The following is a 27,674-nucleotide window of genomic DNA, read 5'->3' as shown; positions in this document are numbered from 1 at the left end:
AACCAAATATATGTTTTGATAAGACTTTGTAATGTTGTTTTAACTGTCTGGCATAAGACAGTTAAAACAACAAATTACAACATTATATATTGATTATTATATGACTTGAAACACCACGGCACTGGAATTAAGTTTTATGTGACCTTGAGCAGATTAGTTCACATGGTAACGACCGATGAATCACTCCCAAACATTCGTGGCATTTACTATAGCAACTTTTAAATTTTTTTAATATCATTAACTTGCGAAAGTTTTAAATAAGAACTCATTTATTCCTCATCAAAAAATATAAAAAAAGTTACTATAAATATGGGTATGGAAATGCATAGTTTTTGAGTTACAGGATGTTAAAACTTTTTAAAATTAGGTTTTGAAATAGCTGTAGGTTGGACTAATAGTAGTCGCCGGCCGTAGCTCCAGCGTTAGTGTGTCGACCTGCGGAGCAGAAGGTACTGGGTTCGATCCCCAGGGTAGGTGTTGTGCGACTCAATTTGACCGCATTTTCAAGCTCCAGAAGAGAGCTGTTCGATATTCACTGGAACTAAAGAGCAGAACTCATTGTCAGGACCTTTAAAAAAAATTAAAAATATTAACTCTCCCTTCCTTATTTATATTTGAATCCGTTTGCCTAATACGTAAGCATGTATCAGCTTCTCAAGAAGGGTCATCTCACACTTATAACTCGGGAACGCGGAGCAAGATCTTTATCCACCTACCCAACGTTCAGAGTTAGTTAAAAGTTCAATATTATACAACACGAAAAAAAATGCACAATTACCTGCCATTTCAAATCAAATCCATAACATCATTTTCTTCATGTCGCAAAGCATTGAAATCTTATTTACTAGAAAAGGCTTTCTACGCCGTAAATGACTTATATTTTGATAATCGAATTTGATCTTTTAAACATTGGTCTAATGTTTGCTATTACTATATTTACCAATGACATCGAAATAAATTTATTTAGAGGTCATTGATATTTACTATAAACTTACTAAATATTTTTGAATCTTATTTTTATTTTTTATTCTTTGACATTGTAGACATTCATAAATGTTTATTTTAAACAATAAGACTGACAATGTAATTTGTAGAATGTTTTGTATTCTCTTTTGTTTGTTTGTTTGTTTACTTTACCTTAGTTTGTTTACTTTACCTTAGTTTGTTTACTTTACCTTTGTCTACAAATTGTAAAATTTTTTCACAATAAAGGCATTTATTTATTTATATAGAATTGTGGTAATTAAATGATAATTCTATTAAGGACACAACGGAAAATTCCTTATTTTATTTGTACTAAAACCATCTTAACGAAAAAAGATGAGTTTGGGACAATACTGAGAGCGTTTTCTTTTTTAGTTAGTTCAGTTTTAATCATCTGCTTATAATGCTTAAGTTTTTTGATTTATAGTGGTGAATTAGTGACTTATTTTGCTGTTGTAACACCAACGGTTCCAACCCCCAACTGCAAGTGTATTATTATTTTCTTATAAGAAGATAAAAAGTAAATCATTATTTCTATAAAAATTAATGTAAGCTCTTTGAAAAATTTTGAGGTTTCAAAGTCTTTTTTATTTTGCTATTTAGTCTCAGTGAACTGAAATCTAATTAATTAAAATTTCTACAAATTTAAATTAATTTACAAAACCTTGTTAATATTAAAGTTAAGAAACCTCAAAAATGTTAAAGTCCTTTTGTTTAAACAAAAGGACTTTAATATTACAACCTACGTTATTTAAAATTTTTCGGGATATATTTTTAATTAAAAACCTTTTTCGGAACAAGCCGATTTTTGTTGTCTTTCGTACGATTTCCGTTCGAGACATTGAAGGATTGAAAACTTTTAAGTGTATATCCCTTAAAAAATAACTTTTATAAAAAGAAAAAGTATTTGAAAAATGCTGCCCTTTTACTTGATATCGGTAAAATAAAAGTATTTTAAGGGAGTTGATAAATTCAAAAATATTTTAAAAGAAATTGAGAAGATTTTAACAGAATTGAGTGTAATAAGAGTAAATAAAATTTACAAATGCTAGAGTTAAAATTGTTTATTAAATAAATATAGAGTAGAAAACTACCATCATCCGTACATAAATTATAGAAGAAATATTTTGCAACCTCAATGACAATCGAGATACGTTTCTGGTGCTCACTTATCTCTTAGGAAATATTTCAGAACTGATCCTTCCAGACAGTAGCTCACAGCTGAGACTTATGGCGGTTTAGAAGCTCCTCACATTACTTGGACAACATTACGAGACAACACAACATATTACTTGGACAACAACGGTTCCCATCAGCCGATTAGTGTAGAAAACGGAGTAGTGTAGGAGTAATTTCCTTTAGGGAGTAACCCTTTCTAGGGAGTAATAAAGGCTCCAGTTCCTCAGTTTTGTAATATCGGATGTCACCAGTCAGTGCTATAATATTTAATGTTACTTTACTTAGAACATAGGTCATTAGAATATAAGGTATACTTCAGTAGTCCAAAAATCTCAATAGTTTTGTGGGTTTTACATTTGGCGCCCAACGTGGGCTTGACATTTTTGACTTTCTTCATATTTTTTTAGTACTGTACTTTGGAACTTGCTTTCGAGTTAAATAATGTGACTTGTAAATAGTATATACTAGTTAAATAATGTGACAGTTGTAACATATCTCTGTTACAACTATGTATTTTGTCTTTTAAATATAAAGTTACTTCGCATAGTTTAAAAATATGTTTTTTTGAAGCTGACCTTTAAAAAATACTTATTGATACATCAAGGGTTAATAATCTAGATTATGAAAATGTGAAATGTTATGTCAGTGTAACAAATGATCTTTTCAGAACCTCGCAATTAGTGGAATAAATTAGTGGTTTCAATTAGCGTAGAAGTTTGTTCCTTTAATTTCAATGTAACCATTCAGAACGTCAAAATTAGTGGTAGACATTTTCAATTAGTAGAAAAAGTTATGAAATTTTTAACTTTTCCACTAATTATACTTCAAAATTTGCGAGAAATGCTATTTTGGCCTTTGATTATCTTCTGCCAAGATAAATTGTGGTTAGAAATCAAAAGTAGATTGTTTTATAAACTTAAGCTTGCGTTACTCAGTTGTATCCATAGAGAAAGCCTAATACTTAACTAAGTATTAGGCTTTCTCTATGGATACAACTGAGTAACGCAAGCTGTTGCTATGATATTCTATCAATTTTAATTCTGTTTCTTAAACAATGCGAATGATTGTAAACTAAAAAGTATAAAGTGTAATTGAAACCACTCATTGCGAGGTTCTGAATGATGCAAGATACTTTTGAAAAAAGTCTGAATCTTTAGCCACTGGAAAAGAACAAAAAAAAACAAAAATCCAGATAATCAAACAAAATATTTTTTATGGGTATCCTGAGCCATAGTGGCATCGAAAGCAACGAAAAGCCGACAAACTAACAAACCAATGATCATTGGACTGCTGTCTGGGTCCAGAATCTTCTAGAAATACTCAAATGTATGTTCCGTTAAACACAGGATCAACTCTAATTGACAGGGTGTTTAGACAAGTATAAAGTTCAGTATATTTTTAGTTTACTTTCTTTATCATGATCATAATAGGATAAATAAAATAAAAAATTATGTACCTAACCTAACCAAACTTAACCTGGAGCAGAAACTGGTCTTTCGTTTGTTCACTAGCCCACAATCTAACCGTACGTGAAGCAGCACCCCACGGTCAAAATTGTAGGTTTTTCACGCTTTCCCTTCGCAAACGCCTCCCGACAGTACTTGTGAAAATACTGACCAAAGGACGCTACCTACTATATTTACCTACCTACTACCTATACTGCATAGTCATCCACCTTTTGAAAGACAGTGAACGGCCCTTCACAATTTAATGCAAAGCCGTTCACCGCTTTTCCGAAAGCGTTGGCTAGGACACACGTTCACGTGATTGAGTGAGGAATACTGAAAGGAAAGTTTTCAAACGACAAGATTCACTTGATGAATAACGTGGCGTAGCACTACACTAGAACAGACACTGCGCAATACAGGATGGTAGGATTTTGCGGAGGGTGCGGGGAGCAGTCGGGTGAGCACTTTCTACCTTTAGAGAAGCAGAGTTCAGCTGTCGACTAATCGCCAACCCAGGTACCAAGCAACTCACGACTTTTGATTTTATAACGGTACTGCCTCGCCTACAGGAGTGGGGAAAGCAGCACACAGGGGGGGGTAACGGCGCGCGCCGTATCTCCGCTAGTATCGATCGACACGAACCAAGACTCTACTACTTGCTTTTAACAAAATAATTATTTTATAAATAATTTGATAATTAAAAGCTAATTAATTAAATCATTACAAATTAATTATCATAAAAATTAACTAACATCGTTACACCAGAATAAAAATAACTACGAAACTTAAACGATAAAACCGGTTTTTTCGGTAAATAAATAGGTGCTAAGTGAAGCGGAACCACCTGATTTATTTATGGAAAACGTTTCGACCTCAAAGTGCAAAACGTTGATTGCGACTAAGCCGATTCCATCAGCGAAGACGTAACAGAATGGAGGTGAGCGCGTGCATTATCTAACGGTCTCCATCTCTTATTCCGCCTTAATCAATTCGGTGTCGGCGGGAAAGCGCCAAATCTTCAATCATTCTAATTACGGAAATTCGTCAGACTTTCCGCTTACTTTGCTTTGGAAACGTCCGTCGTTCTGACCTCGCCTGAGCAGCTTTAAGCGAAAGCCATTCGCAGCACTAAATAGACTGTTTTGTTTTAAAATGTTTTAGGTCCGGCTGCAGAAGTGCGTTTTTCTTACTCTCCGGCGTCGTTTCTATACAGGGTGATTCACGGCCATGGCCCGTTACACGTTTATGGAAAACCGCTGACAGGATTTTTTTGAAAATTTGGATTTTTGCATAAAGGTACCTGCTCCATCTGTCTAAATTTTTTTGTGTGTGTTGCCACATTCAGTGTTGCCGCTTAATACTAAAAGTGGTAGCATCTTTATTTTAAATGGGACACCCGGTATATTATTATACTTTTCGAAACTACTTCCATATCTCAAAATTTTTCTATTATACAAACCTACTGAGTGCGTCTCAAAAGTGGCTCACCCCTATAACTTTTTTAATTCTTCAGTTAAAAAATCGAGATTTGGTATGTTAGTATATCACATAAATTAGGATTGATTGACGTATTCAATTGTTTTCGGTCACTTCCTGTTTCACCGGAAATGACTACAACTTTTGATTTTTAAATAACACCCTCGGTATTTTTTTACTTTATTCGATAGAAAATAACATTCTGAGTAGAATGACATAACATTCTGAGTAGAATGACACATGATATGTCATTCTACTCAGAATGTTATTTTCTATCGAATAAAGTAAAAAAATACCGAGGGTGTTATTTAAAAATCAAAAGTTGTAGTCATTTCCGGTGAAACAGGAAGTGACCAAAAAAAATTGAATACGTCAATCAATCCTAATTTATGTCAGATACTAACATACCAAATCTCGTTTGTTTTATCTGAAAAAATAAAAAGTTATAGGGGTGAGCCACTTTTGAGACGCACCCGGTATACCAATATTTAATAGTTTTCGAGATAAACAGTGAGGTCAGAAAAAATAATGATTTCCATTTGTCATAAAATCGTTACTATGAAAAATATTCACACTTTATAAGTATCAATTAGAGTTCAAGTGCTAAATTTCTAAAATTGTTTGGAAAAAATGGAATATGTTAAAGACAGTGTTTACAAAACTCGACCAACTATTGTCAACATGAGAGAAATTATTGCAGCTGCTTTTCGAGATATACTTCCACATATATCTTTTAAAATGAGAAGATCCTTTTGAAAAGACAATCGTTTTATGCAGTTAATGAGAAAGGAAGCATTTTAAGCATTTTATTTCATCTAGCTAATTTTTGTCACATAATTATAGAATTATGTCTAGTTCTGTAATAATTAAAATATGTTTTAAATATGTATCTTTTTATTTCCGTTGAGTATTTTACTCTACAATCATTAATTTTTGTTAAATTAACAAAAGGGTACCACACAGCCACCTAATTTTTTTTCAAATAATAAAGATCTAATGACGCAAAATCATAAAAATTAAAATATCTAGGAAAATCTTTGTCTGAGGGGTAGGCAACCTTAATAATATTTTGAAGATATATAAATTCCCCATTGAACACCGGAAAAATATACTGGGTGTTCCATTTAAAATAAAGGAGTAACTTGCTTTTAAATGTGACCATATATTCCATATTAATTTTGTCTCATCCTGTATAACTTTTTGGCTCAAATTTCAATTTGGTTTAACATACATGGTTACTGTAATTAAATATCAGGCTATACAGTGTCAACTAAAATTTAGATAGCTGTTATTGAATTTTAAAATTTACTCTTCATTTTCACAAAATGTGAAATATGTCAAAATCTTTAGATTTTAGGTGTATGCTTCTTTAATAAAACTCACCTTTATTTTTTTCCTAGAATCCGAAAATCAATTAATATATAGAGTGTTCTATTAGAAAAAACACAACTTTGATGTGTAACTTTTTTTGGGGACACCCTGTATAATTCTATATATTTTTATAAAATGCTTTCAGTTAACCTACATATGCTGCCAAAATTTCATTTCGATATAAACAATACCGTTCTCCTTGGAGCTTCCGCGGCGTATGAGAAGCGCCACCCTGTAGACTCACCCTGTATAGATTGTGTAATACAATATACGCATAATATATATTTTCAAGGAACGTAACTCCGGTATCATTTACATAAAACTATTATTAGTTTAATAAAAACAGTACTATAATATAGCTGTTACACAATTTTTCGACTTACGATAGGCATATTCTCTTTTAAAATATTTCTTATTAAATGTATTTTTACTTAATAAAAAAACTGTTCCTATTAACAGCCTCATAAACCGCTCCCCATTAGCACATTTTACTTCCTCTCTCCATAGGGTATGAATTTTTTACATTAATTTAAGGCACTGCTAAAACATTTACAGCAAAATTTAAATCCAGCCGGCAGATAATATTCCTTCCCTTTACGCTATATAGCATTTGCATTTTAACAAGGAATTTATTTTTTCTGCGCTTTTGTGTAAATCCCCTTCGTTTCTATAAAGAGATTGGCCCATTCCTGTTCGCGTTTTACAACCCTAATAACAATTTGACATTTTACAAGTCTCTTTAAAGCGACTTATGGGAGTGTGTCGACATTAATCGTAAAAACTACCGCGGAGTATAATAGAAGGCGCCATAAAATTAAGAAGAAAAAAAAAGACGTAAAAAATACGTTTTATGATATACAGGGTAGAAAAACGGAAAGAGGTAGAAACAATTTTTTTATGCGTATATGTAGAGAGGCAATGTAAATAATTTAAAATTATTTTCATATGTACAGGGTGTGTCAGAACTAAGATCCATAACAAAGTTTTATTTTTTCTAATGGAACACCCGCGATTTTCTTTAACTTTTGTATTCTTGGGCTTAACATAAGGCATTTATTATAAAGGTTTAATATGTTTAAATGTTTTGGTTTTTGAGACATTTAAATATGCATGCTTTAATAAAAAAGTTTGTCAACACCCTGTACATTACTTTTCAGAGTTAATTCTTGTGCTGACGTAAGCCAGAGAAATAAACTTTACCAATATCAATCATATCAAACTTTACTAATATCATCTAATATCAATTACTAATAAAATCACTAGTAACATATATCCATTCCTTCCGCCAGCAAATACTGCTTTATTTTTCTTGATAAAATAATAAATACTTACTTATTAACCTTATTGTACGTAAATTAAATAAAAATAACCTGTTATAAATTTCAATAAAGTTCATAAACTAAAGTCGATTTTGAAAATAGCTACTAAGTGTCACTAGAAAATTGCCATGGCGACACCAGCCATCTTGGGTAACCAAGATGGCATGGATGTAAAGTTTTATTGAAAAATCGCTTTTTATCCAAAATCTGAGACAGATAAGTATAGGTAACCTTAATACAGTTTGAAAGAGCATTTAAATCTGCTTTGACTTATTTAAAAAATACATACCTAGTGTTGCATTTGAAATAACGAAGTTTTTATGTAAAATAAATATTTAAAATAGACCAGTAACTTTTGATACCCCTGTGTACATTTAAGGAAGCAATAAAATTTTTTAGTAAAGTTTATTTCTCTCGCTTGAAAGCCAGCGCAAAAATTAATTCTGAAAATAATGTATAAGGTGTTGACAAACTTTCTTATTATAGCATACATATTTAAATATCTTTAAATATATCAACGAAAGTTTTTAAACATATTAAACTCTTATAATAAATGCCTTATTTTATGTCCAAGAATCCAAAAATTAAATAAAATACCGGGTGTTTCATAAGAAAAAATACAACTTTGGTATTGATCTTAGTTTTGACACACCCTGTACATTTCAAAATAATTTTAAATTATGCACATTTCCTTCCCACATATACCCATAAAGTATTTTGTTTCTACATCTTTCCGTTTTCGTATAACCAACCGAGGCGAATGAGGTACCCTATTTTATTTCGACTTACTTACCTGAGGATAGTCTCCAAATTTGGTCTGATAATCGAACACATAAAGATACGAGTTTCTGTGCTCTTTTGAATGCAAGTCAGCAGTGTGTACCACCGGAGCTACGTACTGGGCATCGGACAGCGCTTCTAGCGTCTCGTCTCTGATATTTATCGGATGCTGGACTGGTCTCTCCCAGTCTGTGTATTCGTTAACGATTGTAGCTAGAATTTCGCTGAGGTGGTAGCTGTAGGTGTTCTTGACGAAGGTACGAAGGATCTTTGTGCGGCGGTCAGCTTCAATGCCATACTGAAACAATAAATATTAACTATACTAAAGATAATAATTGCTTTTTTAAATATTTTTTGCTGGAAGACAATTTCGTATTTATTTGCATTCATTTTAAGAAAACAAGAATTATACTAATTATATTTATACAGGGTGTTCCTTAATGAAATGCTAATATTTAATGGGGTGATTCTTGAACCTATTTTAAGAGAAAAACTTCATATAAGATGTATGGAAAACGTGTATCAAATATATCAAAGACATTTTGAAAAAAAAATTGACCACCCTGTATTTGAAAAGTTAAGATGAGTTTTTTTTCTTAGAATAGGGTCAATTAACGCCTCCTTAAATATTAGCATGTTATTAAGGAATACCCTGTATATTATACTGTATTTTTATTCAAAGAAATAGTTATTTGTACTGAAAGGCCCCTGAATAATTATGCTTCTCTTTAATTATAAAAAGACCATTGTTAAAACTAAAGAGAAAACATTTTCATTTACTATCTACTTTATTTCATTGTTTATCTACCCTCTTATTAAGATAACAGAATGTTTAGGATGAATAAAATACAAGGCAGTAAAACCAATTACAGGAAGAAAGAACGGGAAAGCTTGGCTCAAGAATAAAAATGTAATAAAACAATAAAATTGTATTAAAAGACTCTTTACAAAAAACCGTAAAAGATTTTATCTAGTCGTTTTTATAAATTAATTTTATATATTAAGATATTATATTATAAATATATCTATTTTAGTGAAAGAAAAAAACATTTTCAAGACACTTCATGTTAGTATAATTAGAGGATTTGTGAGTTCAGTTAGTACCCAGCGTTTAAAATATATTGTTTTCTATTTAACATCAAAAGTTCTGTTAGAGATTTATTTTTTTAAAAAGAAAAAAAGTTGACATACGGTATGTCATTCTATTCAGAGTGCCATTTTCTATGAAATAAAGTAAAAAAAATTGTGTGTGCACTACGTATGCATTTTTGAAGTGGAACTTCTTACTAACAACTATTAAATTAAAGGATTCGAAAAAGTGTAGTTTGAAATGTCGAAAAAGTAATAAATTAAAAGTTAATAAGTAATTCGATTCACTCTCACAAAATTTGTATTAAATTGACCGTCTGTTCGTCTGTTCGTCTGTCCAAGACTCCATTCGAGTACCTCTATCCACTTGCCGAGTTTGGTTCCATTTAGTGATGCGTCGGTATTTGAATAACGCGATTTTGGAGCGGTATTTGTTTGTAGCGTCGCACGGTGGAAAGACCCAATATAAAATGTTGGACATTGACTTAAAAATAAAATTTTAAATTAAATAATTTTGGTAGAAGATTTGAATTACTTAAAGTCCAGACCGTTATATTTTATCCAACTCAAAAAAATATTTTTAATTATATGTCTGTTTGAAAAGTTTCAAATGAAGATATTACATTGACTTAATTATATACATTCATTTTCTTGTGAAACCTACCTAGTTTTATAAAAACTGGCAAAGACATTAATATTTTTTTAACTATACAAATTAGTGCAAACGATTGTTTTCACTTTAAAATAAAACCATATATAGTCGCAAAAATTTGGGAGAACAATTGTAGATAGAGACACATAAACATTTTTTGCTGCTAAATACTATGTTATTAGCAAAAAATGTGTATGTAGAATTTCTTCTAGGTTTCTGCATCTTCAGTCAGTGAAAGTAGAAAATATCATCAGCAGTTTTTTCAGTCCATAAGATTCAACATTTAAAAATACAGGGATAATTGTTTATACATATATAAATCACTTGTTTTAAAATAAAAAAATTGGCATTTTAAATTTATATTGTATTTATTTATTAAATGATAAAATTAAAATACTTATATACTACACATGATCTAACACTGTAAGTCTTCTTTGGTTTTGGTTTACTGTTTGTCGAGTACTATGGGTATAGTTCATTAATGTTGGCCAAGACTTATATATATATCACAAGGTAGATTAAGCCTTTCTAATAATGAAACTAAGTTAACATCTTGCCCCAGCTTGCCCCCCTCTAAAATTTCCATTTAATATATTACTAATACATGCTATTACAAAATCAAAAACCTGTTCAATTACCAATAAATTAATTTAAAATTTTTAGAGTCAAAATTATCTTTATTTTTTTATAAATTTATTATATTTAATTATAAATTGGATAACATACCTAAAATGACGCTAAAATCAAAAACAAGTACTACGACTTACTACAAAATATGGAAATTATGATTTTGGAAAGAAAGAGGGTTAAAGCTTTTTGCAGCGTTCAAAATTTTTTGTTTGTAATAAAAATATTCTAGTGCGTTGATTTATTTATTTTCTTCAATTGTAATAAAGTTATTGTACAGGGTATCCACTAAGAATTGCTCTCAGTAGTATATCGGGGAAAGTAGGGTAGTAAATGAGGCTTACTGGAAAAAATATTCATATTACAGCATCACCAATTTTGTTTTCATTAAATCCTCTATGCGATAGATTATTTCTTGGAAGAGTTTTGTTCAGAAAATGCTGGAAATTATTTTCAAACAGAATGGCAGCTAGAGAGAACAAATACTATAAAAAATAAGAAAATGGAGTAATTTTACACAACTTTGCCTAGAAAGGGGTACTTAAATAATACCTTATTAATCTTCTAGCAAATTCTGAATATTTTTTTGTTAGAACCATTTTCCCCTATCTGCCAAAATAATCCACCAGAAGGTTAGATCTATTTTTATTTGAAATATTAATAATTATGACTGGATGGAGCGGAATTTAAAGCTAACAAGGGGCTATGTCGATAAAGACGTTTCTTTCTTTCATTATACCATATAAACATTATTTACTGGTTTTAAACGTACATTTTTAGGGGGCGCTATGTCTACAAATTAACAAACATTGTGCGTTTTTTTCAAAAAAATGCGATGGTATGTCATTTTAACTGATAATAAAAGGTAATGAAAGCTTAACAAAAGTCATGAAAACCGCATCTTGATATCTTGTTTAAATCGAAGGGGTTATATTAAATAGGAAAATATATGTAATCATTTAAAGTACCATATTTTTTTATAACACGGTATCAGGAGTCTTAGATTTCAGTGGTAAAATCTAAAAGCTATTAATTTTTAAATAGATCAAAATAAAACATTCCACGACTGACGTTTGGCAAAGTTTATAAGCATTTAAAACTTGTAAGCATTTTTCCAAAACATACTATATTTTTTAGGTCACCCTGTAGATGGTTTGATCATACGAGCCAACCACTTTCTTTCATTAAAATTTAAAATTGTTATTTTTTTTATACATTATTACGGTATATAAAATCTTTTCAGTCTTTTTGGATTAAAAGTGTTGAGAAGAAAACCTCATGTCCAACAGCTCCCATAAGCTTGTTCCACTGTGCGTCGTGTCGCTAACAACAACGAATCGGGAACCTGGATTGAAGAAGTGTAGTCATAATGACGAAAAACTATAAATTATTTATAGTTTACAAATAAATTATTTATAATCTCACAAAAGTTAGCTTAGAATTGACCGTCTGTTCGTCTGTCCGTCTGAAAACCCAATCGGGAACCTGTTACTGAAGAACGACGATCATAATGACGAAAAAATATAAATTATTTATAATTTACAAATAAATTATTTATAATCGCACTTGAAGTTAGCTCGAACCGTAGTAACCGCATAGCGACGTGTTTAGCTCCAGCCGTCGCGATTTCGTCGGTCGCCAACGGTAGTATTCGGAACTGGTATGTCCGTAGCGCAGCGCGATCTCGATCGGGACGTGTTCGCTCCAGCCGTCGCGCTCCTAGAGTTTTAGTTCCCTGTCGCGAACAGAAGTAACTGCTGTAACTGATTATCGACGCTCGACCTCGGCGGCCACGTATTTCGTTCCAGCAGGCGCTGGAGCGTTTCTAGGGTTAGGTTTTTGGCCTGTCGCGATTTGGTCGGTTACTATTGGCGTTGGTGCTCCCGTAGCAGCGTTACTTTCGAAATAGCGATTTTTGGTACGTACTAGGCATGGTATAAAATAGTGTTGTTTGAAAGATGAAGACAGTGGTTTGGACTTTGTTCTTCATTTTAACATTAAATATATTATATTGCAATACACATAAATAAGAGCCGTTCATTTTATTTAAACGAAAATTGATAAAGAAAAAAAAAATAACAAGGAATGTCATCGTTTTTCTAAAAATGAGATAGATTGGCTATACACAATTATAAACTCGATATTTGGAAAATGAGTGGCGGATAAAAGTTACATTAATCTACAAATATAGATAAGTTAGATATATGTTTAAATAATATACATGTTCTGATTTCTTTCGAAAATCGACATCTATGAAACTATGAACCCTTCTTGGACACAAACGGTACATTGTGAAACAGGAAATTGTAGAGAGAAACAAGCCCTATAACATAGGATACATTTTAATGAACAGTGCTTTCCATAAAATCAATAAAATGAAAAATATACGAAATAAAATAAATGTACTAATTTCTTTCGAAAATCGACAACTATGAAAATATGAACCCTTCCTGGACACAAACGGTACATTGTGAGACAGGAAATTGTAGAGAGAAACAAGCCCTATAACATAGGATACAACATTTTACTGAACAGTGCTTTCCATGAAATCAATAAAATGAAAAATATACGAAATAAAATAAATGTACTAATTTCTTTCGAAAATCGACAACTATGAAAATATGAACCCTTCCTGGACACAAACGGTACATTGTGAGACAGGAAATTGTAGAGAGAAACAAGCCCTATAACATAGGATACAACATTTTAATGAACAGTGCTTTCCATAAAATCAATAAAATGAAAAATATACGAAATAAAATAAATATACCGATTTCTTTCGAAAATCGACATTTATGAAAATATGAACCGTTCCTGGACACAAACGGTACATTGTGAGACAGAAAATTGTAGAATTATAAACAAACCCTACGAAACATTTACAGTATTCGAAATGAACATATAACTTTCCATAAACTCAATAAAATGAAAACATACCGAAATAAAATAAAATGTACTAATTTCTTTTAAAAATCGAAAAACTATGAAAATATGAAACCTTCCTGGACCACAAACTGATTTTATTTGTGAGACAAATTGTAGAGAGAAACAAACCCTATAACATGGGATACAACATTTTAATGAACAGTGCTTTCCATAAAATCAATAAAATGAAAAATATACGAAATAAAATAAATATACCGATTTCTTTCGAAAATCGACATTTATGAAAATATGAACCGTTCCTGGACACAAACGGTACATTGTGAGACAGAAAATTAAACGAATTATAAAAAAACCGAACGAAACATTTTTAGTATTCGAAATAAAAAAATATAACTTTGCCAACTTAAAAAAACTAAATCATACCGAACATATAATAAAATATTCCTAACAGAACCTTTTAAATATTAAAAAAAATAACCACTGGAAGAAGATGAAACTATCATCTAAATGTTTAGTCTTCTTCTATAGGTGGATATCTACCGGTGATACAATTGATTAGTCTATCACTGTTGTTTTGGCGAAAAAATGTATGGTCTTAGTTGCAAAAACTAGTAGGTTCTATGGGTTTCACATACATGGCTTAAGCGGGCGCGTAGCGGCACGGAGTACCGCAACTTCTGTAGTTGCCATGTTACGACAGAATTGCTATTGAACCAAAATCGCTGGATACGCAACTACTACGACCGAGGGTGTCAAATATCCCAAAACAAGCATATTTAATGGTACCACCGACCTACGACCAATGGATATTTTGTGTTAACGACATTAGTAAAATTGCGGTACAAAATTCCGGACGCGCCCGCTCAAGGGTTAAATATTTGTAATTCTCAATTCATTCTTAATCTTTGATTGACAAAGCTGTTTAATAAATTTCCATGCGTTTTCTCAGAAAAAAAACAGAAAAAAAATTTAAAACTTTATAAAAACTTAAACGTACGGAAATTACCGAAATCTTTATTTATCTACTCGAGAGGTAATTCAGAAAATGAAAACGCGTTTAATCCACTCTAAATTAACAAATTTCGTTCGTTTTGCTAGAGGATATAAATTAATTTTCCCGTAGCAGAAGGAAAAAGGAAAAAAATGGAGAGAAGTGGAAGAAGAAAAGTCTAAAACTAGCGAGAGAAATTTTCAAGTAGCCTCGGCGCTTTGCAGAATAAATCTGTCGGATTAATTTTGCTAATCCCACTAATTTCTCTCTAAAACCTTATATCTTCTGTGAAATTTTATTCACTCTTTCACCCGGTAATATAGTAATTTGCTTCTTTTATTTGTTTTTTATTTCCTGTTCAAAAAATCCTACTAATACCACAGTTTAAAGAATACATACCAGTTGGCCCACTCTAAGGAATTCTATTGTTATTTTGACTTCAAAGGCAGCCCGTGACCCTTCGAGGTGACAAAAAATTTGTACGTTTACCGGGTGCAGCGGAAGTGATATTTTATCAGTCAGAACGCTGGCCGTATACGAGGGATCAACTAAAAATACTAAGGAATTTTAATATAGCAAGTAGAAAAATAAAAATACAGTACTAGTTCTATTGATTAACAGCATATCTGTGGGATCCTATAAATCCTAAGGCACTTTTCCAAGCTCCACACCTAGAAGTTATTTTCCTTATCATACTCTACTTATACATGGTGAATACATTATATTATATAGTAATTATTATTATTAAAATATTAGATATATTATTCTATCCTAATTCTTTGGAATATGGAATAGTCAATAGGGTAATTATTATTAATAATTATTATGAAAACCCCATATAAAAAATATATACTAAATAAATATAATAAGTTATTTTTTTAAATATATATAATAATAATTTGCATATTTCTTAAATTATAGCATATTTTGCTTTATAGATGTTTGCATTTTACTTAAATTACCTACCCGGAAAGCCCAAATTTTATCGTAAGGTATTTGCATACAACTTGTGTTGCCATTGTCAATTTTTTTGGAATTTTGATTATCATGAACAGTAATTATGACTGTTAGTAGTTAATTGTGTAATAAATTTTACTGTTCGATAAAATTTAGTAAAAACTGAAAAAAAATTGACAATGGCAAGACAAGTTGTATCCAAGTACTTTTTATTACCTTTTGATAAAAAGGTAGATAATTCAAGTTAAATTCAAACAGCTAAAAAGCAAAACTTGCTATAACTTAAGAAATATGGAAATATAATTTATTACAGTATTTACTACTAATTGAAGAGCACACGGGAAAAATAATGAAAGTACCAAAAAGGGGGGGGCTACACCTTTTGGTACCTAAATAAACGGGAATATCGATAACGGCCACATAGAAACAGGCATTTAAAAATGGGAAAAACGATATAAACTCGGATATAAAAGTCCATGCCTAATTTAAATTTAAAAAAAACGGTTTCCTGAACATTTATCATTTCTGGATACTCATCGTTTTTCCCATGTGCTCGTCAATTGTTATATTTACTGTTACATAAAATTTAGTAAAAACTCTAAAAAACTTGTCAATAGCAGAACAAGTTGTATGCACGTATTTTTATTACCTGACGATAAAATTTTGACTTTCCAGGTAGGTAGTTAAAGTTAAATACAAACATCTAAAAAGTAAAACATGCTATTTAAAAAAATGCAAATATCTTAAAAAATAATTTAATATGCACTTTGCAAACCGGTAAATACTGCAAAATCCAAAACATAATAGTAAAGTATCTACTACTACTCTAACATATCTACTAAAATAATAAACTAATTGTTAAAAGTAAATATTTTGTGCATATTTCAAGTAAAATCTTTTCTTAATTTATATGTATATTTTTAAAACAACTTATTCATAGTTAGGTTTCCATAATTATAATATACTTAATATGTCTAATACTTTAATTATTATATACTTAATATCCTATACTATATAAACACATACCTTCCTTCATCTTTTGGGCACCTAAAGAACGATATATTGTCTGTCATTCTACTTTCACAACCATCCACTGCACAAATATTTCTAGTAGACATTTTATTCACAATTCGAACAAAACAACTAAAACACTATTTTTGGTTCACCCTATGCGTCGGACCGAAAACAAAACTAAAATAAACTTGGAACGCTGTGTACACGTCGAGCAGCGGATGTAGACTGACCCAAGTCTACAAGACAGGCGGGGAGCGGCGGGAGGAATTTTGATACGGGCGAAGAGTGGGTCAACTGATATATTTATATTCTTTAAACTGTGCTAATACTATAAAGGCAAAACAGTGGCGGCTCGTGACCCGTGGGGACTGGGTAGGCGACAGGTGAATGGATTTTGTTACTCTTTCACGCAAAAACTACCGAATGGATTTTAATGAAACTTTACAATAATACCGGGTGCGCCTCAAAAGTGGTATAACTTTTTTATTTTTTTCAGATAAAAAAACGAGATTTGGTATGTTTGTATATGACATAAATTAGGATTGATTGACGTATGCTAATTTATGTTTCACAGAAAATGTCGCGGTAAAAAACTAGTAGAGTATAAATTATCTTTTTTGTTTGTATATCTTGGCTCAACACAAATCAATGTTTATTGGCTAGCCTATCTTTTATACATATATATGGATTTATATATTTTGGCGCTATAAAAATACCAAGCTACAAAGCACCAGATATTTAAATCTGTATACTCAAAAACCACCGAAATATCATTGAAATATATTCGGAACGAGTTATATTTTCCAATTGGGACAAATTACTTTTAAACGCCCGCATTCGGAATAATCCTGGAAAAAAACGCGGCACATAAAACCTTGCTTTCAGTTCAAACAGTTAACCATATTTCAATACGTCTCTGGCACCTAATCCAGCCGGGATCAGTTATACACATAAATTACTCCCTGGAATTTGTAGCAGTTAGAGGGAGGGAGAGATTTAAAACTCTAATTTGAAACTGGACTGGAGTTCTATGGGATATTATTAATTTTCATTTGATCTGACGAGCGAGCGCTTTATGTCCAAGTGTACAAATTAGATAAGTGTACAAATTAGATAAGAATCCAAGTGTAAGAATTAGAATAAACCGAACAATAGAACTGAACCGGATTATTGTGCCAGTCTGTCAATTATACTGTGGGATAGTTAAGTACCTATATTCGATACCAACTAAACTTATGGTTACGTAATCGTGGGCGCGATTTTTAAATTTATTGTTGACAGGCCATGGACATATTCGGCGCTGACTAACTGGAATTTAAATTTCCCGCTGGAGATTCTATTTCCTGACATTGTCATTTGTTTTGATATTTTAGTTTAGCATTACGAGTTCTTGGTTTAAATAAATTGTGATGTGATATTTAATAATAGTAATAATTTTTAATTAAGTTTAAAAATTTTTACTAGCAGACCTTGCAGTCGAACATTGTTCTTTTAGAACCCCTTTTAGTGCGAAGTGGTAGAAGCTTGCTTAAAAGCCGTAAAAAACTCATCGCAACTTTATTAGAATATTTTGAACGGGAAAGCGGTGGTAATGGCCCTTTATGTCCCTTAAGTGCTGTTAAGAAGGTGAGTTTTGTTGATGTAAATAATAACTGTTTATACATATATTTTTTTCATTTATTTTTATTTCCTAAAATATTTTTATTAAAAGAAAATATGTAAAAATAGGCAACGTTGTGCCGGTCAAGCTTAATCACGTGACTAAAAGTTTATTTAATAATAATAATAATTTGACTTTATTTATGTAGGTGGCGAGATCTAGCATACGCTACTCAATCTAACCACCTTAAAAAACATAATGTAACAATATAACAATTTTAACATAATAAAAATCTAAATTATATAAACGAACAAAAAAAAGACATATATAACACCTATACATTAGCTTAAGGTACAATTTAATAATATTTTAATAAAGTTAAACTGAAATTATTAATTATTAAAAGAGATTTCCTGAAACCTGCAATGGACGGACAGCTTTTAAGGTACGGAGGAAGTGAATTGTAGCATTTTGAAGCATAATACGAAAACGATTTTTCAGACAAGGCTGTCCGTTGTTTAGGCACAACATAACTGCTGCGTTTTCTGGTATTAAGGTTGTGGAGGTCAGAAGCTTTGAGTAATATATCGGACAAATAATGAGGTTCTTGGAATTTTTCTATTTTATAAATTAGTATACACATGTGTATAAAAGCATATTGTTCAAGTCCTAACCAGCCCGATTCTTAACGATTCTTTAAGAGGAGAAACATGATCAAATTTAGGAGTACCAAATGAATTAAACCTTAAGCAAGAGTTGACAAGTTTTGTTAAGCTTTGTTTGTCTTTGTTAAGTAGAGCTGGCCAGTATACTGTTTGCCTACTACTGTCTTGTGGGTTTCACTCAATAGCTCTGCTAGCGATTTTATTTGCTCCATTTGCTCAGTTTGATTTCATTAATTTAAAATTCATAATCCTCTGGTTGGTTAAACTCAATAAATCCTCATTTCTGATAGTGTTTGGCCCGAATATTCCTACAATTTTCCGGTTTATGAATACTTGGAGTTAGTTAATAGCGGTGTAATTTTCCAGATCTCTGTTCAATACAGTATGTATTGTACAGAGACCTGGAAAATACATACTTGACATTTGAATTGAAAATTTTAAGTTTGGTAAATTGAGAGTACTGTCTAGAGCTTCAAACATTGCTGAACATTCCAAATGTTATTCTGGGCTTGTTTATTCCATTTATGATATCTTGCTGTGTCTCCGTTCGTTGAGATTATATGCTACCCAGGTAAGTAAAATTATTTACCTCCTCTATATCGGTGTGGTTCCAATGATTTTTCCAATGAACGACATTGTTGGTACAAACTTCCATCGATTTATTTTTTTAAGAATGATCTCAAGACCAGCAACCTCTAGAACTGAAACGCAAAAGGGCAAAAATAAAAAAATTCTTGGAAACAGGCGAGACGAAAATCCTCCGCAAATTACAGGTAAAACGCTGCTAGATTGAGAACGAAGCGACAACATATGTGTTTGACTTCCCTTGGTTAAGTGTAGTAGGCGAAGAATAGCTCCGCTAAACTTCGCCAATGGAGGTACGTCATCCACACTGTACTTACTAAATTTAAATAAAGACGATATTATTATTATTATTTTAACGTTTTATCTCAACTACATCCGTTGGTTTCTCGTGGTTGGAGGAGTGACTCGTCTCAACCATGATGGTGATAACTTTTCTGGCTTAGAAACGTTCCCGGTTAAGTAACATGTATAGAAATCGCCTTGCTGTATGGCAGGTGTTAAGGATTACAGATTTTTGCATAAGTTGGTACTGGTATCGTTCTAAGTCTATTGCCCTCAGCGATTCAATTAGTGTTTTGGCTATAATTATTATATTTAAATTTGTATACTTAAAAGTTAGGCAAACATGCAAGGTGGATAATATTAATAAATGGATATTGAGCAGAAGATGCGAATGGAAGGAACATATAAGCTGAATGGACGAAGGAAGAATAGTAACGTCAGCTGGAGACAAATCACAATTAGGAAGAAGAAGCACGGGAAGGCCAAGAAAAAGATGGTGTGATAACCTTACCCATCGATTGAATCAATAAGCATGATGTGAAGAATGAACAGGCAATCTGCCTAATATAGAGTAGGAAGAAGAAGAAGGAAGATCTTAAGACCACGCAACTTCTAGACATGAAACAACAATAACTTGTAAAAATTGTTTTTTTTTAATATACGGCTTTGGTTGTTGAATGAAGTCATTCAATACAATACTGGATGACTCCATTCTGATACCTTTTATCGTAGTATCTGTTAATGAAGTTATTAAAATTAATTCTCTATGAAAAACACAATCGGTTATGCTGGTTAATTGGAAAATGCAGTCACCATTTATAGAAAAATGACGAATTAAAATGCTTTGTACGAAACGAAACGATTGTGAGCATAGCGCAACATTAAATATAATGGTCAATTAATTTTTTATTAGTGTTTAATTTCGGAATTCATTAAATTATTTGACGATAATTTATGGGCATTATAAATTGAAATTGGTTTTCGATGGTCTGCTGTATGCAAAAAAGTTAGAAAAAACGAACAAAAACGAGTGTGATGCATTTTTTCCGTGAACACCGCTAAAAGTTAATAAAGCTCTTTAAAAGGCATTTTAAATTGGAAAAAAAATCAATAGCAGACGCAGTCTGTGCATGCTATTTTGTTAATAATTAACATGTTTACTGATATGAAAATACTAACTATACAGTGTTTTTAAGAAAGTCTTCAACAAGTATCGTAAGAAGTTAATAAAACATATACAGAGTGGTTCGAATGCTATTCATTTAATTAAATATAAGTAAGAGAGTCCCTATAAACTCATGTCCTAAAATGCTTCCTTTCGAAGATACAGGGTGCAGAAGTTTTATTTTTATTTCGAATTTCTTCAAATAATTTCTGAACTAACATAGATATTTGGCCGAAAAGTCTTGTTTGGGCGCTTTTTGACTATACAGGGTGAGTGCAAATATTTTTAGAGGTAGAATATTTCGACCCCAGAAAGAGGATTATGAGGTTTTTTTGCTAAATAAATTTTCACAATTTTTTTTTTTTAGTTTTTAGTTAAAAAACATTATTTGTTGATAATATGGCAACATAGGTAGTCGATTAAATTTACGAGAAAGAAAATCCAGAAAAGATCCAGTGGTTCTCAAAATCTTAGCAAAAAAATCTGTATTTTGAAATTTTTAAAGTAAAATATAACTCGGTTATTTTGGATTTATTTAAAAAACGGTAAAGACAAAAATATGTTTTTTTATCGAGATCTACCAGCCTTGAAAATATTTGCACTTATTTAAGACTCACCCTGTATAATATAACTCCTACTTTTAGGAGAGCCACCTACTTGTTTTTAACTGCTTTGAAGAATAATAACTTTTCGTCCGTATCGGTACAAAACTACTGAGTAATAATATAGACATTTTTGTCTTTTTTTATTTAAAAAATTGACATCGAAATTGAATTTATCATGTCAAAAAACACACACGTATACAAATTTTCATCCAAATATTGACTATATTTCAGAAATTGTTTGGAACTTTTTTTGGATCGCTTTTCTTAGGTACTAAAAAACTTTATTTAGTAACTTTATGAGATATTTTAGAAAAAATTAGAAAGAAATTCATTTATGTTAATTTCATAATTTTCGTTTTTATTTTAATGCAAGAAAGTAGAATTGAAATCAAATTTATACCGATTGTCATCTATTTGAGGTCAAAGAATAGTGCTCTTGAAAATTGAAATGACAGTGGAAATGAAAAAGCAGCGGTCAAATTGATGGCTGGACAATTTTTCCGACCTGGGGCTTCAAAATACGACAGATCATCGGCTTTAGACACGAATGGAATCGTATATTACCATAATGCATGCATTTCTCGAAGGATTTTTCTTACGTGCAGGTCTGAACGACTGTCAAATCATATCAGTTTTTTTATTTTACTCATATTTTACTTAAAAAATATACTATTTACTTCTGTGCTTCCCCATTTTCCCTACAGAATCTGCACTCGCCATTGTTTCTTAGCTTCAATCTACTGAGGTGTTCATTGAGGAGACAGTGATTAAAATCAATCTTGTTAAGTTCCTACAATTACCAGGAAATTTATATGATGAAATTTTGACAAAATAATTTAGTATTGACTAAGGATACGGTATGTCGCTAGTAGTAGGAAAATAAATTTTTAAAGGTTATTAATTTATTTGACTGCTTATGTTAATTACTAGACAAAGAAACATTCCACATATATATCGTTCCAAATGTTGGTGGATAGCGAAGTGGACAGGCATCAGCTAGAATACACTGTGTACAGTGTGTCCCATTTTGGTTGAAATCATAGGGTATCTCCGTTATTAGTGAAGATAGAAGGGTGCGGTTTGCACAAACCTGTCCCACTTTTTCGTCAAACGGAAGATGCTGCAAACAAAATTTTCATAGCCCTCTTTATTTCTGAGCTACAGGGTTTTTCAAAAATTTTGCAATTTGGGACACCCCCTGTATCTCTGTTATTGTTAAAGGTATCGAGAAGGCGAAAACTGCTTATTGTAGAACTTTTTACGTAGAATACAGTGGCGTAGTCTGTTTTTCTACCAAAAAAATATTGAAAATATGAACTAAGTTATGTTTTTTCAAATGGAACACCCTGTATATTTATAAATCATATGATCTGTCTTGCTACGAGCTTTTCAAAAATATATATCACTCTATATTTATTTTCACTATTTACTGCAATATTTAAAATATATCATTTTCTTATTAGTAGGCCGTGATAAATAACAAAAATCAAAATGTACTAAAATAGTCATACACATATTAAAATTTATTTGGGATTGATATATTTTACTTTTGAAATAACTGTTACCACTGAAACTGTGAATATATTTTTCTTTTTTTTATAACGGGATGGGTTTGCAAATATCTAAATCTTGAATTATTAAAGCATTTTTCAGGTGTTCGACATTGTTGTAGTGCCCACGATATATTTCGTATTTCAAAAATCCCCAAAATCAGAAATCGAGAACGGCGAAATCCGGGAATCGAGGAGGCTATCAATATGCGTTCATTGGTTCCAATTCATTGATTTGAAAAATAATAATTTAACAGTATTCTAATATTTCCATAGTTATGAGGGGGAATGTTCCCCATCTTGCTGAAAGTATATTTCACGTAAATTAGCTAAAGGAATATCTAAAATTTCCGATACGATAGATTATTCTTACGTATACACGTATTCCAAGATTTACAAATAGCGGTAGAGAGTTAAGTTTCCCTAATATATAAAGAATTTATTAGCGGCTCCCAAAATAAAACAAGAGACAGATAGAAGTATACTTTTAATAATTCTTTAGTTTCTTTTATTATCAATCATGGCCTACTAATAAATATGATATTTTAATAAAAACTTTTAAATATTGCAGTAAATAGTGAAAATAAATATAGAGTGATATATATTTTTGAGAAGCTTATGGCAAGACAGATCATATGATTTATAAATATACAGGGTGTTCTATTAAAAAAAACATAACTTTAGTTCATATTTTTAAAAATATTTTTTTGGTTGAAAAACAGACTACGCCACTGTATTCTACGTAAAAAGCTCTACAATAAACAGTTTTCACCTTCTCGATAGCTTTAACAATAACAGAGATACAGGAGGTGTCCCAAATTGCAAAATTTTCAAAAAGACCATGTAGCTCGGAAACGAAGAGGGCTATGAAAATTTTGTTTGTGGCATCTTCCGTTTGACAAAAAAGTGAGATAGGTTTGTGCAAATCGCATCCTCCCATCTTTACTAATAACGGAGATACCGTATGATTTCAACCTAAATAGAACACCCTGTACAGGATGAATCAACGACAGAGTAAATTATCAAACCGCACCTTCTATCTTCACTAATAACGGAGATACCGTATGATTTCAAGCAAAATGGGACACCCTCTACATAAAGTATGGAATAAATTCATTTTCTTGAACTGGGATTTTATTAAAAAAATGCTCCAACACGTCGATCTATTTTATAAAAGGGGCACATTTTAAGCATATTACCTTGCCTCCAGCTTCACCCCCTGAGTGAGGGTGAGTGGCACCCCTAGTTTTTTAATGGGAAGGGGGGTCAAGTGATACCTTATTTTAAAGGTCTCTCGTTCCAGATTACAGTCCTAGAGTTTGAAGTTGCTAGTGTCATCTTTGTTAACATGACAGCTTATCAAAATTCCTAATTTCCTTAGTTTTATCAAGCTGCCATATTAACAAAAATTATGGTAGCAACTTCAAACTCTAGGGATATAATCTCTAGCGAGAGACCTTTAAAATAAGGTATCACTCGACCCCCTTTCCCATTACAAAAACTAGGGGTGTCACTCACCCACGCTCGGTGGGTGAAGCTAGAGACAAAGTAATATGGTAATATGCCTACTTATATCATAAACAAGGTTTGAAGTTGCTACCGCAATTTCTCTTAATATGGCAGCTTGACAAAACTAATATAATTAGGAATTTTGACAAGCTGTCATGGTAACAAAGATGTCACTAGCAACTTCAGACTCTAGGGCTGTAATCTGGAGAAAGAGACCTTTAAAATAAGGTATCACTCGATCCCTCTTCCCATTACAAAAACTAGGGGTGCCACTCACCCCCGCTCGGGGGGTGAAGCTAGAGGCAAGGTAATATGCGTATAATGTGCCCCTTTTAAAAATAGATCGACGTGTTCGAGCATTTTTTTTACTAAAATCCCAGTTTGAGAAAATGAATTTATTCCATACTTTATGTACACACTGTATATATTTCTGTTAACAATTCTTATGTAAGTTTTATCACAATTATTCTGATTTAATTACTAGCTTAAAGCGTAGATAAAATTTACTTTTAATAAACTGTAAGATTTTTATGTTTTTACACTTTTATGTTTTATTAAATTACTTTGATTTTTGACTAAGAACAAGGAGGGGCGCTTTGACCCAAAATTTTACTGCTTAAAGTTTCATATCTATCTTAATAGATGGATATTTTCTTTTATCTTATGCCGGGTACAGATCAAGCAGACAAAACCACGACAAGACAGAAACATTCATGTTTTACGACAAAATTGCGACAAATCCAATACATTTCTGCGACATTTTTGTCTTGTTTCAAAATTTGGAGACTTTTCAATGTCCCGTCTCGAGTCGGTAAAGATCAAAGTGTCTATGTTTTGCTAGTATATTTTACGACAAGTTGTCGGCGTAGTGTGGATGGCGTGTGCTGCCAACAGTAGGAAACCACAACTGGAAATCACACATGTTTAATAAAACTCATTTTTTGTCCTTGCGGTGTAGACATTTTGTCTCAAGTTTGTCTTGTCAGAATTCACCATTTTTTGTGGCAAGTTTGTCTTGGTTTTGTCTCAAAATCGTGTTTACTTTTTGTCGCCTTGGTCTGGACCCGGCATTACAGGGACTAAAATCAAAAACAATCAAAACATTTAAAAAAAGATGACTTCCAGGCTTTTTTCTGGATAATTTTGAAACTGTTTTTCCTTCGTTTTGATGAAAATCTAGGACAAACTGTTTGCAAACAGGTTCGCATAAAGGAGCAATTTCATTCAATCAAATTTGTTTGTTATGCCGTGTCGCATTTAACGCACTGCGGCCTAGATATAGGCTGGAATTCCAATTCGAGCGCTGGTAATTGTCACCAAAGGAACAGATATTCGTTTACTTTAATGCAACCAAATTTAGCCGCTATACATAGAGCCAAGCATTAATTACTTCGCCGTAGCATGTTTGTACATGTTTGCATCTCGCAACGATAAATATATTAGGATGCGGATTTTCAAATTAGCTTTCTGCTAAATTTCGTTTGCGGTTATTACAACGGGATGGTTTATATTAGATTTACTCACCCAGTATGTAAGAGTTTTTGGTAAGTTTAACATACGTAATAAATAAATTGAACATAACCGGCCAAACAGGAACATATTTAAGAGAGTTATGTGGTCGTGATACCTAATAATGAAATATAATTGATGTATAAATTGATGAATACGAATATCTGTACCCCAGCAGCAAATTATATTAAGCCACACAACATAGTTTTGAAAAACACACGAATTTAAAAATTTTTGGAAGTTTTTCCTAATTTCTCGGTTATTTTTAAAGTTATGATTGTTATATATTAATAATCAAGTTACATACAACAACATCAAACATGTTTATGGTGCCCGGTGGCGTAGAGGTACAGGCTCTCGTCTACCAATCTCAAGGTAGTGGGTTCGAATCTACACCTGGCATTTCATCAGCCGACTATTTTAATTAAAATAAAAATAGTTTGGGTACCTAGGTCGACTCAGCCTTAAATGAGTACTTGGGATTCACAATCCTGAGGTAATAATAGGCGGTTAAAGCGTAGTGCTAGCCACATTACCTTCCTTGTATACCGAACGGCTCTACCATGGCAAGCTGTACCTTGCTATTCCCAAAGCGTTAAACGCTCTATACGGGAGCTATTGTTATTATATGTGATTGTTATATTTGGTATCATAAACATCATCATCATTTTCAGCTTACTCAACTATTTCCAATTATGCCTTCCTCACATACTCTCTTTGAAGTTGGGCCCATTATCATTGTCTATTGTTGGCTATGCGGGCCCAAGTTATCCATGCTAATTTCCTAATATCATGGTCCCACCTTAGTCTTTTTCTAAGTCATTTAGAGTAGAAAAGGCAAAGGCGCTGTGTTAAACGTAGTTTCGACTAAGAACACGTAGGGGCGCTGTGACCCAAAATTTTGCTGCTTAAAGAATCATATCTATCTTAATAGATGGATCTTTTATTTTATCTTACAGGGATTAAAATCAAAAATAATCAAAGCATTTTAAAATACACCTTTGAGGCTGCTTTCTTGGTAATTTTAAAACCGAGTTCTTTTCCACGATTATCCTTAGTTTTAATTAAAGTCTAGACCAAACCGTTTGCAAACAGGTTCGGATAAAGGAGCAATTTCATTCAATCAAATTTGTTTGTTATGTCGTGTCGCATTTAACGCACCGCGGCCTAGGTATAGGCTGGAATTCCAATTCCAGCGCGTGTAATTGTCAACAAAGGCCACGGGCTGAAACAGATATTCGTTTACTTTAATGCAACCAAATTTAGCCGCTATACATAGCGCCCGGCATTAATTACTTCGCCGTAGCATGTTTGTGTATGTTTGCATGCATCTCGCAATGATAAATATATTAGGACGCGGATTTTCAAATTAGCTTTCTGCTAAACTTCGTTTACGTGTAACAACGGGGTGGCTTATATTAGATTTACTTA

At 32.0% G+C, this 27,674-nt stretch overlaps 1 protein-coding gene across 1 annotated transcript in view; it reads right to left on the bottom strand.

Annotated features, from left to right (window-relative positions):
- Window positions 1-27,674, bottom strand: part of LOC115881551 (neuroligin-1) — a 198,924-nt gene that overhangs the window by 57,527 nt on the left and 113,723 nt on the right. Inside the window, exon 6 of the mRNA XM_030899090.1 lies at window positions 8,571-8,855. Coding sequence (XP_030754950.1) covers window positions 8,571-8,855 — 285 coding nt within the window. The remainder of the gene's footprint in view (window positions 1-8,570; window positions 8,856-27,674) is intronic.

The sequence above is a fragment of the Sitophilus oryzae genome, unplaced genomic scaffold (assembly GCF_002938485.1).
Source record: "Sitophilus oryzae breed Bouriz unplaced genomic scaffold, Soryzae_2.0 scaffold_172_pilon_pilon, whole genome shotgun sequence".
NCBI lineage: Eukaryota > Metazoa > Arthropoda > Insecta > Coleoptera > Curculionidae > Sitophilus > Sitophilus oryzae.
The sequence above is the reverse complement of the archived record's forward strand: the minus strand, read 5'-3'. Positions and strand labels throughout refer to the sequence as shown.